This window comes from Eleutherodactylus coqui, chromosome 8, assembly GCF_035609145.1.
Source record: "Eleutherodactylus coqui strain aEleCoq1 chromosome 8, aEleCoq1.hap1, whole genome shotgun sequence".
NCBI lineage: Eukaryota > Metazoa > Chordata > Amphibia > Anura > Eleutherodactylidae > Eleutherodactylus > Eleutherodactylus coqui.
In genome coordinates this window covers 86,364,413-86,377,808 of record NC_089844.1, presented here as the reverse complement: position 1 = coordinate 86,377,808, position 13,396 = coordinate 86,364,413, and the positions used below count along the sequence as shown (strand labels likewise).

The window sequence follows — 13,396 nt, the reverse complement described above, 5'->3', positions numbered from 1 at the left end:
GCTAAAGATGGATCTATAGATTATTAAATTCAAAGATTCACTGACTTTGGATGTTTACTCAATAAAAGGCATGAACGGGTACAACTATGTGTTCTTTAGTTAGATTGTGTTTGTCTATAATTAGGACTTACAAAAGCAGTCATATTGTTTTAGTAATCAATGCAAAAAATCCCAGTAAATTCTAAAAAGTGTATAACGTATTTCCCCAAAAAGAAGACCATGTCTTATATATTTTTTTGCCTCAAAAGAGGCACTAGGTCTTATTTTTTGGGGATGCTTTATTATACTTACCTAGCAGGCTCAGTCTGGGTCCACCGGCTGTTCATAAATTGGTCAATCAATGCCGTGGCTCAGCCAATCCATAAATAGCACCTCCATAATGCGATGGCTGTAATTGGTTCTTGAGCCCTGCTCAGCCAATTAATGCAGTGCTCGATTAACCAATCACAGCCATCGCATTAGTACATTGAGCACTGCACTGATTGGCTGAGCAGCGCTTGAGAACCAATCAGAGCCATCGCTACTTGGAGGCGGGATTTATGAATCCCGTAACCGGAAAGCAATCTTCTGTGGGCAGCCGTAGACCTGCAAGCAAGCGAGCTGGAGAATCGGAGTGCAGCGGGAGGACCCTGACTGCGCCTGATAGGCAATGTGTTGTTTTTCTTGTGTAATGTAACTAGGGCTTATTTTCAGGGTATGGCTTATATTTTAAGCCTCAAGGTAGGGGTTCTTTCGAAGAAACATGGTAGTTGCCTAAAAAAATTACACCAATATAGTTTGTTGAAATTAAAAACTCTTCTGCATGTGCATAGGAGGTAAATTATACCAGTCTGGTAGTCTGTAATCACCCCTAGAGGGAGCTGATGAGTTTAGTGCATACTGCTTGTACAGTCAATTTAATAATAATGCAGTATACAGCTTATTAGCATGCAACGTTAGGCTATGTCTACAGAAAAATGAGCATCTGTCAGTCTATTCCAAATCTGGTCATTCCAGAGACTACAAAGAGGTTTATCCCAAAGAATGCAACACAGCAAATCCTGATCCTCTTGTGCCCAAAGCTGGTAGGGAGCTGCTGGCAATTTTAACGTATAATTCTAATGATAGACAGTAAATCATAAAAGTTAGAGAAATCTAAAAAGATTTGAATGGACAATATATCTAAAAAAAAAAAAAAAAAAAAAAAAAAAAGCAGTTGACTAAAAGGTGGAAAAGTTTTCTTTGTGAAATGCTACAATTGTGTGGGGGGAGAGGTGGGTATAGTCTTTTATTCACCCCCATAAATTTTCGGACCTTCAAGAAGCACTTTGATTGCTCTCAAAGACATCTGGAACATGGCAATATAAGATAATTGTTCAGATGGATTGACAGAATGATATTCATGTCTATCTCCACTTTAAAACTGAACAACTCGGAAGGAAGACGGGAACATTAAGAAGTGCGTTTTGTAACCTTTACAATGAAGCATCCACTTCAAGCAATCTCATGAATATACCTGAAAGACCAAAGACAAAGCTGTAACAGTACGAGAGATTGACAGTCGTTTTTTGCTTGAACAAAAGCATAATAAAGTGTAGCGGGACCGCGGTGAGGGAGGCGGCGAATGAGCAGGTCAGAGCCGGCATTTTATTCAGCTGAGCAAACAGGGGATGAATAGGGAAGCTTTGCAGCGACACTGGATCAGACAAGTGCTTCATGGTCAGGTCACAAGCACTGGCCCCTTTATAATACGCGCTCCAATACAAAGTCATGCTTTCCTGGGGACTTCAATATAGAATCACTGCAAAATGTCTACACGGCTGACCTCTAAGTAAATATGGGGAAGTCACAGGAATTCTCAAGATGTCGTACATAAAAACGTCTGTGTAGAAAGGCTCTTGGTAAATTAGCACATAGTGCAAAGTTCCTCTGCAAGGTAAGTTCTCTTTACGAGGTACGACAAAAACATTGTAAAACCTGTAAGAGATTCCCACTGTAATCAGGACTTCCGACTCTCTTGATGACGCTACTTTATATTTGCAGATGGATCTTGTGTTTCACGCACATTCAGTAAAAGGGCTTTGGGGTTTTCCAGGCCCAAGAAAAAGGGCTTTCAATACCTATAATACCTGCTAGAAGGGGTAGAAAAGTGGCAGCTACCAATCATTGGTTTCAGTTGTAAATTGGAAACCAACACCTTAGAAAGTTTTGTCTTCCTTGAAGGAGTTCTTCGGCATAATATATTCATATTATAGTGAAGGTCTACCTTTGGAGGTTGATCATTCCTTAAAGGGGTTGTCCCGCGGCAGCAAGTGGGTCTATACACTTCTGTATGGCCATAATAATGCACTTTGTAATGTACATTGTGCATTAATTATGAGCCATACAGAAGTTATAAAAAGTTTTATACTTACCTGCTCCGTTGCTGGCGTCCTCGTTCCCATGGAGCCGACTAATTTTCGCCCTCCGATGGCCAAATTAGCCGCGCTTGCGCAGTCCGGGTCTTCTGCAGTCTTCTATGGGGCCGCTCGTGTAGAATGCCGGCTCCGTGTAGCTCCGCCCCGTCACGTGCCGATTCCAGCCAATCAGGAGGCTGGAATCGGCAATGGACCGCACAGAAGCCCTGCGGTCCACGGAGACAGAGGATCCCGGCGGCCATCTTCAGCAGGTAAGTATGAAGACGCCGGACCGCCGGGATTCAGGTAAGCGCTGTGCGGGTTGTTTTTTTAACCCCTGCATCGGGGTTGTCTCGCGCCGAACGGGGGGGGGGGGGGGGTGTTAAAAAAAAACAAAAAAAACCCGTTTCGGCGCGGGACAACCCCTTTAATTTACATTTATTTATGGCGCAGATTGTTAGGGCAGCAGAAATGCAGTCCTAAGCTCTTGCTCACAACTTGAAGGTTGCAGGTTCAATCCCGTGTGGTTCAGGTAGCCGGCTCTTGGTTGACTCAGCCTTCCATTCTTCCGAGGTTAGTAAAATGAGTACCCAGCTTGCTGGAGGGTAAAAGATGACTGGAGAAGGCAATGACAAACCACCCGACAAAAACAGTCTGCCAAGAAAACGTCATGATTAGAGATGAGCGAGTATACTCGGTAAAGGCAATTGCTCGAGCGAGCATTGCCTTTATCGAGTATCTGCCCGCTCGAAATGAAAGGTTCGGGTGCCGGCGCGGGGGAGCGGTGAGTAGCGTCTGTCAGCAGGAGGGAGAGAGGGAGAGAGAGGTTTCCCCTCTGTTCCGCTCCGCTCTCCCCCGCAGCTCCCTGCCCGCCGTCGACACCCGAACCTTTCATCTCGAGCGGGCAGGTACTCGCTAAAGGCAATGCTCGCTCGAGCAATTGCCTTTAGCGAGTATACTCGCTCATGTCTAGTCATGATATGACATCACCCGGGGAGTCAGTCATGACTCGGTGCTTACTTCAAAATCAATCCTTCTTGGAAACCATTCATAAACCAAAGAAGACAAGGAGTCTAATTCCCCATTGCTGCATTCTAAAGGTTGTCTATTGGAAACTATTCTGCAAAAGGCTGAGGCAGAGAGGGGTGGAGCACTCATTCAGAGGCATGTATGGAGAGATAGTAGGTGCCTCCAATGAGATTAGAAAATTGTATCGAAATCCTTCAGTTTTGGATTTTAAAAAAGTATGGGATGGTCTTCCACAAATATCGGGTTTTGGTCGGTTCAGGTGAGATAATTGCCTATTAATTGCTGCCCTGCAGAGGAGCTATATGCTCACCTTAATGTTAGAGAAACAGGGTCTCATTTTGTGGCCTTAGTAAAGCAATTCGATGACCAGTCCACGTTTGCTTTATATTACAAGAAAACCGTATCATAGACATTTGCAGTTCGCTTAACCCTGGCAAGAGCTCTAGGTAAAGATAGCATATCTCATAACATACCAGATGACCTTTCGGGTGTCTATCAGTTGGGAAATGGGAGGAGGACTGCTCAAAGATTTAAAAAAAAAGAATAAAATCACAGAACAACATTTTTTATGTAAATGAACCGACTCTAAGATACTGGAGACTTCCATCACCATACAATGATATGAGGCTACCACAAGCATCTATGATCTGGAGGACCCAACAGGTCTGTGCATTACACAAACAGTCTATTGATTTATTTCCCCTGTGGAGGCGCTGTAGGGAAACTAATCTGTTGCCCGGTTTTGCTGATCACAAGGGGTGATATCAGCCGGGACACTTTATGATCTACTTATTATTGAACAATTCTTTTAACAAAAAGGGGTCATCCAAAGTGAACAACCCCTTTAATCGTGTTTAAATCTATAGTTTCACGGCCATAAAACACTGCAAGATTGCACAGCTAAATGGTCTGGAAATCTCACTAATCTGGAATGTGAAACAAAAACAGTGGATTAGCAGAAATTTACCTGATGGCCCAACCATTTGCTTCGGTTTAGGGTTATCTATGGTGAATGGTTAGCCTTAGGCCACCTGGGGTATTGGCCTTCATAACATGAAATTAACATGGGCGTGAATAATCCAGCACTGATATGATAAATCCATTGATAATAACAGCCCTTTAATGTCTTATCTTCCACTGATTACATTTTCAATATTCTGGGACTCAACTAGTTGAGAGCATGCCAGATTATTAAAATAATACTACACTAGGAAAAAAAATCAATACTTGGAGCTAATAAATCAGTATTCTTTATTTCAGAAAGATAAAAATTAAATTGGCACCAGTGTTGGGCGAACAGACCCAGTAGAACCATTACAGGGTCGAACTTTGTACAAATCCGAACTAACTTTTTAGCAAAGGTTCTACCTGTAAAAGGGTTTTACTGGTTCAGTTGGCTCAACACTAGTCCTGAACACTGGTGTAGAACAATGTATAGGAGCCATAAAAGCCCTGTATAACACTCGCAAAGTATTATACAGGACTTTTATGGGTATTAGCTAGTCACACACCAGTTTTAGGAGTTCTGGTGAACTTCCGGTTCAGCTCCAACTGATTTGGACTAAACTGGTCTTTTTGTAAAGGTTTGGTGAATCGGTTGAGCCAAACTTTTCAAAAGTTCGCTCATCACTAGTTGCCACTACCACTACTTAAATATTAATATGCTTGTAGTTATATTACCTACTGTTGGTCTTCTGTGCTGATATTCCTTTGATCAAAACAGTTTCAGATTCTGTTTTGGGTTTTCCAAAATTGCCAAAGCAATCTTCAGACTACCTATTCCCCCGATGTGCACTGGTAGTGTTAGGCTGCCTGTCCACGGGCGCTGCGGTATCCCGTGGCGGAGATCTGCTGCCGCCCGAAAGCAGGAGCCTGCAGGCGGATCTCGGCGGTCAGCCTATCTAACAGATAGGCTGACCGCGGAGAATCGCGGCCATTCGCAACATACTGCAATTTGCCGGCCACAAGAGGAGAATCGCTATGATTCTCCGCTCCTGGACAGGGGCCTGCGCTTTCCATCGCAACACTATAGAAAGTATGGATTGCGTTCCCTGCGGCTGGATTATCGCTGCGGGGAACGCAATCCAAAAACGCCCATGGACAGGCAGCCTTAAACTATGAATGCACTATACCTGCTTTCTGATTGGTTAGAGTGGCTCACATGATCAGCACTGGCCAATCACAGTACAGTGTGCATTAGGTAGAAAACTGTAACAAATGAATGGAACAGCTCAAAACGGGAAACTGGAACAAGCACAACAGCAGGTAATATACCATCCTCTCTCCTCTGGTCCTGGGACGCATATTTGGTATTTCAGCCGCAGTTCAGTAGCGGTGAGCGATTCCAGCGACCTGATTGGTTGTTGGGGACACCCCCCCCCCCCGGGGACACCCCCCCCCCCCCATCCTTGTGCACGAGTGCTACTTCACAAGACCAGCGGGGGTTTAGAGTTAGGTTTAGGGTTAGGGTTTAGGCTTGGGCTTAGTTGCCGACCCTCCTACGGCCCTGCTGCTGCTTATTTAACGGGCCGGCCACTTGTGCACATCTCCAAAGGAGGGGTGTGTGTCCCTAACAACCAATCAGGTCGCTGGAATCGCTCACGGCTACTGAACTGAGGCTGAAATCCCAAATATGCGTCCTGGGACAGTGAATCACTAGCAAGCTTCCTCTAGAACACTACATTCACATCTACACCGGAGGCTTTATTCAGATGGTTGACCGATCTCGCCAACATTCATCTAATTTGTATAGCCACCCTCACTTTCATCCTTATCTCCAAAATAGATCTTTAGCCCCATCTCACACAATACAGCCCATTTTATATGAAGACAATTAAGTAATCTGTATGTTCTTGAATTTTGAGGAAACCAAAGAAGCTAAGAACATCCACATATACAGAACAAAAAAAAAATTCCTCGCAGATGTTGTCCTAGGATGGTTTCAAACCTAGTACAGCAAGACTTCGGTGCTATCCATGCCGGCAGCCACAAAAAAAAAAAAAGTAACCATAAACGCAGAATTAAATGTTTGCATGCCTTCTATTGCAGTCCAGGTTTAAATTTGTACATAAAGAACATTCTCTAAAGATGACACTACCATATCTATACCCCATCGGTAACTTTGTCCATTTAGAAAAGGGGAAAAAAAAGTGTAATTAACTGATTACACAGTCAGAGAGAATCTGCCTTTCGCTCGTATATTATGTACCTGACTGTATCGGCCATAATTTGAGAAAACTAATTTTCTTTTATTGTCATATCAGGCTATGTTGGATTTATGGTTTGCTTTAGTTCAGTACTGAAAAGGGGCATCGTGAGGGTTTTCTGTCTCTTTAATCATAAGCCCTTATGATGTAGTAATTAAAAATGACAATTTATTTCAGCAATGGAAAGACAGAAAAAAAAATGAACTTACAAAATGTTTACAAGGATATAACATTGTATTTATCGGTCTAGACAAATTGCAAGGTCACCTGTTGTCAACAGCCTTTTTTTTCAAAGTTTTGAATAGTTTCGGAGCATTGAAAAATGAGGCCCAATTCTGCAAATTTAGTAAAGAGATATTGGAATACTTTTGTGGCTAATTTATGATTCTGTCCTACCGTATAAACAGCAGCTAGGCAGTAGGGTGGCTCAGTAGTTACCACTTTTACTTTGCAGCGCTGGGGTCCTGGGTTCAAATCGAGCAAGGACAACATCCTAATGGGAGTTTGCATGTTCTTCCCTGTCAATGGTTTGGTTTCCGTCACGGTCTCTAGTTTTCTCATGTACTCTAGATATATGACTTTCTACAAGACTGAACTTAAAGGAGTTGTAAACCAATATTGGCCTATCAGCAGGATAGAGAAGTGAATGGGCAGGAACTTTTTATGCAATGCCAAGCCTGGCCGCTACAGTAGGAACGGAGCTGTCTGCCTCCTGCAGAAATCAGCTCAGTGCAAGAGAATGACCACCCAGCAAACAGCTGATCAGCAAGGATCGCAGGCAACAAACCTCTATTGATCTACTATTGATGACTTATCGTAACGAAAGACAATTAATAGTTTACACCTGGACAACCCCCTTTTAAGGTCCTTTTAACATGGGTTGTTATTGGGCTCATATGTTCCTTTGAACACTCATTCACCTGACAACTGGGCCCTGTAAAGGGACTAATGATCAGCCAATCAATGCGTGTCAATCAGTGCTCGTTAGATTGGTCCAAAAAGACCCTCAGTGAGTAGCCTATGTGATATAGGTGAATGAGAGTGTGAGCCCCATCAGGACTGATGTAAGAGATTACTATATCTATACCACACAGGGGATTCCCCGCTATATAGGCTCCGGGAAACAATCGGTGTATATCTAGATCTAACATGCTGCCAGCTGGTACAGAATACGACTTCACCGCTCAATTGCTCTTTGATTTTACAACTTTTTGGGAAGGTTTATGGCAGACAAAAGGTCTGCTAGTTGTATTTCTCCATCATTCAGCTTATCGCTGTAGATCCCACTTCGGAAACCTGAAGCAACCAGCTATTAGCGCTCAAGGAAGCTGTGGCAAACCATATATCTTCCCTGCAATTGCTGAAATGTAGTATTACAACATGCTGGTCAATAAAAAAAAATATGGCTGTCAACGTCGGTATAATAACCAGCACCGCTCTTTGCTAGCAGCTCCCTGCTCTGGCCAAGAGTGGTTTTTTTTTTAGGAAAAATTCAGCATTTCTTGCAATTTTTTTTACTTTATGAAAAAATGCCACGACCAAATATTACTTGTAGGTCAATAGCGAGTTCACAAACTTTTCTTTGGAAGCATTTCCCTCCCCTTTAGTGCATTTATTTGGGTCCGTAGCATCTTTTTATTCTCAAATCGCAGCATGCTCTAAGATAGTATTTCCACAAGCGAGTGCAAGATTAGTCCGAGATAAATCACACAAATATTGCACTGGTAAACCGGCGATGTTTCAGTGACTGCGATGCTTTTCGGCTTTAAAAGCATGGTATTTCACGCGCAAGGAAAAATAATCGCACGTTGTTCCAGTAGTTAAAATGGGAGAGAAAAAACTGCACATTATGCAAATAGAAAGGTATGCAAGCGCAATGCAATTTTTTTCATGCACCCATAGGGAATAATGGGAAATTCTTGAACAAGACTTGCCCAAAACTTATCTTGGCCTCTCTGTTCTAGAAAAAGAAAAAAAGCGCCCATGTGTATAAACCCATAGAAAATAATGTGGTTTTTTTTTTCATTTGTGCGAGCTCCGTCCATACTGCATCGGACGGAACTCACACAAGTTTCTTGGCCTGCAAATGCAGCTTCAGTTGGACTTTTTTTTCTCTCTCTCTTCATATCAGGTATTTTTACTATAGACACTTACCAAAACAAAAAAAGCATGCCTCTAAAGAAAAGCCATGATTTTTCTAGCTTGTTTAAGAAATGACAAAACAAAAGAAAGAGAGCAGAAAAACTGTATGTGAGGGCGGCCTCGATCTAGGACCCTATGTAGCAGAACCTTCTCTATCATGCCTGTATGCCCTAACAGGGTGTATTAAAAAGGTAATCTTGATGACAAATCCTCTTGAACTGATGTGCACATTGAATATAAGACGTGACTGCGCCGTGCAACACGTGAAGGAAGGAAGGAAGTTTATTGACAAAGGATTTATTAAAGAGAAGTGAAACTGTAACACCATATCAGGGAGGGAAACGGCAGTCTCAGTTCAGCGAAGGACATACCATATATACTCAAGTATAAGCCAACTTTTTCAGCACATTTTTTATGCTGAAAAAGCCCCACTCGGCTTATACTTGAGTGAGGGTCCCGTGCACCATTGCTCTCAATGGAGCCGTGGCTGCTGCCGGCGGCCCCATTGCAAGCAATGGTCTGTCAGCAACCCCTGCAGTGATTTTCAAGGAAGCGCTTTAAATATAAGCCCTTCCCTGAAAATCATCCCTAGTTGTAGTAAAAAAAAAATAAAAATTATATATATAATATATATATATATATATATATATATATATATATATATATATATATATATATATATATATATATATATATATATATATACATACATATATATATACATATATATATACACACATACACATATATATACTTACCTCTCTGCCGCTGCCGGGGGTCAGGCGTGTCTAGCCGCTTGGATTTCGTCATTGTAATGAAGTTCTGCATCTGATTGGTTGAGCACTCTGTCAATTACAGGCAGTGCTCAGCCATTTATTGGCCGAGCGCTGCCTGTGATTGGCTGAGCACTCAGCCAATCAGATGCAGCCTTTTTTAGCAGGCGGGGAAAATCCCGCCTGCTAAAAGAACTTCATTACAGTGCCGGGATGACAAGCAGCTAGATGTGCCTGAGCCCCAGCAGCGGCGGACAGGTGAGTAATTTTTTTTTTTTAATTTTTTTTTTACTACAGCTAGGGATAATTTTCAGGGAAGGGCTAATATTTAAAGCCCTTACCCAAAAATCACTGCAGGGGCATCCCCATTGAAATCAATGGGAGAGCTTTGCGATCCTCTGCAACAGCTGTGGCAGGGAATTCTTTACTCCCCACGGGGAATCCCCTTGTCACTGAACACTGTGACATTCTACGCAGTTCCGGCAAGCTTCTGTGCACTTCTCAGCACAGACAGAACATTTCTTGCTAGTAACGGGGTTTGAATACCACGCCTACAGCAAGCAATTGTTTTCATTTTCTCTCGAGCGCCACGACTCAGCCAATCACTGCGGTGCACGATAAAACAATCACAGCCATGATTTCAGCTTTTTTTTTGTTTTCAATGAAATTATACAGATAACGGGTCACACTGAAGGTGGAAATAAATCTGAAACGATTCATCTTTGTCATATTTATGACAAAAACCTGGCATTTTAACAGGAGTGTGTAGACTTTTTATATCCACTGTATAATGTATAACAGCTAAGATACCAAAATATCAGCACAAATTCTACTAGGGTATATGGACATCCCAACATTTCACATGCAGTGGGTACTAAAGGGAAGACGTATGGACAGCAGCAGGTTTCCTCTGCAAAAACAGCAGGTTTTTGTTCTTTTTTAAGTTTTCCAAAAAGTTAGATTTTTAAATATATATTTTTTTAACTTCAAAAAAATAAAGTTGAATTACTGGAATCTCCCCATTCATCACTGTCACATCTGCATTTCTTTTACTGTTCAACATCTGTCGTATGTTTAGGGCTGAGCAATGAATTTGATTAATCACCACTTTGCTGAGGCATGATTCTAACTTTGGCCAGAATTGTGAAATTCAGAATAAGTCTTGTCCCCTGCAGGCGGAGCTAATATCGGACTGCTGGGAAGTGGGTTGTGCAGGACATCATGGAGTGGGGCTGTAATGACTGGGTGAGGAAAGTACATGGGGGATATGATGAGGGGAGGGGGGTGTTCAGGAGGACAGTATATGGAGGCTGTGATGGAGGGGGGGGTTCAGGAGGACAGTATATGGAGGCTGTGATGAGGGGGGTTTCGGGAGGACAGTATATGGAGGCTGTGATGAAGGGGGGGTTCGGGAGGACAGTATATGGAGGCTGTGATGAAGGGGGGGGGGGTCGGGAGAACAGTATATGGAGGCTGTGATGGGGTGTGTGCATAGTACATGGGACTAGCATGACTGGGGTTATGAATCCCCATTCTTCATACTAAAATTTATACCCCATTCTTTTTTACATAAGGGAATCGCATACATAGCAATTCCTTGAGAAGTACTGATTATCAGAATTGTCTCGTGCAATTTAGATTGTTTAACAACAAAAAAATAGATTAAAATTGAAAAAAAGATTGATTTTAAAAAAAAGGGTTGATTTAATTTTTGACCAAATCACTCAGCCTTACGTATAATTAATACGAGCAGTTTTTGAAAGTGGTGATAATATATACTAGTTCTAACACAGAAACTTGCAAGCGCCTGCATCAGCCCAAGAAGCATTTCCTGTAATTGGTTCCATATTTATGTAGTAAAATATTTTAGGTAAATGACATCATCAGACTGGGAATAAAACACAAAAAGTCAGACAAACAAATTTGGAAGAACATGTGCTTTGTGAGGCTGAGCGAGGGTCTACAGTCCAGGTAAACATGTGGAATTCTGAGGAACCAACTTCTGACTCATGGATTAACGTCACAGAAAGTCTGTCCAGAGAACTAGCAGACTGGAAAAAAATGATTCACACGTAAAATAAAACCTGGTGTGCGTAAAGAGTTTTGGAGCAGCAATAGATTCCTGTAATGTGGCTGTAGAGGTCTACCTCGGCATTAGATATGTAAAAGTTGCTGTGATCAGCATGAAGCCATGTTGTAATGAAGGGACAGGTAAGAACTGGGTGACCAGTACCAAAATGTTTCTTTCAATATCATTTGGCATAAAAGTATTTGATTAAGTCGAGATAAAAATTAATAGATCCTGCCAATCATAACTGTCCATGAAACCAGCACCACGAGCAGAGACTCAACCCCATTGTCTTAACTTTTGCTGGCCAATATAAATTCATTGTTCTTCAAAGGGTCTTAAATGGACAGACAATTACCACCAGCAATGCCACCATTATTCACTAAAGGCTCATTTACACGCAACGATTATCGCTCAAAATTTGTTCAAACGGTGGCATGTGAGAGATGATCATTGCGTGTAAACGCTGCCATCGTTCACTCTTCGGCTGAACAATGATTTTAAGATGAGCTTAAAATCCATCATTCAGCTGGAGAGAGATAACAGGGACTGCACGTTGTGTTCTGCACGAAAGTCGGAAATTACATTGTATTCTGCTAACAGCCCATGCGAGAACAATGGAGTTTTGTGCAGGGCTCAGACTACATGCTGTGCTCTCCAATCACACCCTGAAGGACCTTTTATACACAAACAAAGCCGATCAAGTGTTGATAGACATTAGTGTTCATCAACGCTTTATGCAAAATGATCGCTTGAAATCGTTTGAAAGATTGTATTTGACGTAACGGTCTCTGGTGACCTACTGCCAGAGACAGTTTGGATGTTTATCATCTTTCAGGATCAACATAAGGAAAATAATCCAAACCATGAAGGGTCCAAGAGAACCTGTACCCGTAAAGGCAAACATACATGCAGATATTCCTCAAGTTTAACCTCTATACGGCTCTATATGGCTTCATGAAACAAGCCCCTTTCCAATACTAGATGCAACATATGAAGAAACCCACTAGCATCCAATAGACCCTACCACTTACAATTAGGTCTATCGTGTCCATCATTTCGACAGCAAGAACTCTGATGCAACAAGAGCAGCTCAACAAATTACAAAATTGGGATCTGTTGAGGATGATCAAACCTGTCTTTACGGCTACATCAAACGAACCACTCAATGTAAAACAGATACTTACGGTTGACAAAGTTTGACTAAGTCCTGGTCTGTGGTGTTTGGAAGGAGTCCTCTAATATACAGGTTTGTTTTGCTTAATTGATCCCATCCAGAACTACTACTGCTACTGCTGCTGTTGTTGTTGCTGGTCGTGCTTGGGCTTGGAGGAGCCATGGGATGAGCAGGCACGATGGGTTGCTGAAATAAAACATAAAAAGAACAAAAACATTATATAATAGACAACGCAACAAGCAATACATATTAACATATATACACAATATATATCATTTCCTATAACATATCAGCCTTTCGTGTCTTTAGTTTTACGTATTCTTGCCATCGGTGTTGGCTATTCACCAACTTTAGCTACAAAGAATAATTAAAAGAAGCTGAGCGTCAAGTACACGTATTGTGGGCTATAGAGAGTGGCAACGTGGCTGCTTATAGGAAATAGGCAATTGAATAAAGTTAGGTGCAAACGAGATCGCTCCGTATAAAAGGAGTAGAACAGGAGTGCATCCAACAGGTTATACCATCATGATTGTAATAGACAATTTGCATATATACAAAAGCTAAGCACAAAAATACCCAACAGATCTGTAACAGAGAGGATCGGTATGCAGTCTGTCACTTTGTGC

General features: G+C 42.0%; 1 protein-coding gene across 5 annotated transcripts in view; it reads right to left on the bottom strand.

The window, feature by feature from the left end:
* The window catches only part of RBMS1 (RNA binding motif single stranded interacting protein 1), a 335,966-nt gene that overhangs the window by 106,477 nt on the left and 216,093 nt on the right, over positions 1-13,396 (bottom strand). For all 5 annotated transcript variants that reach the window (XM_066575950.1, XM_066575949.1, XM_066575952.1 and 2 more), the window contains exon 2: positions 12,781-12,956. In XM_066575950.1, the coding sequence (XP_066432047.1) occupies positions 12,781-12,956 (176 nt within the window). The remainder of the gene's footprint in view (positions 1-12,780; positions 12,957-13,396) is intronic.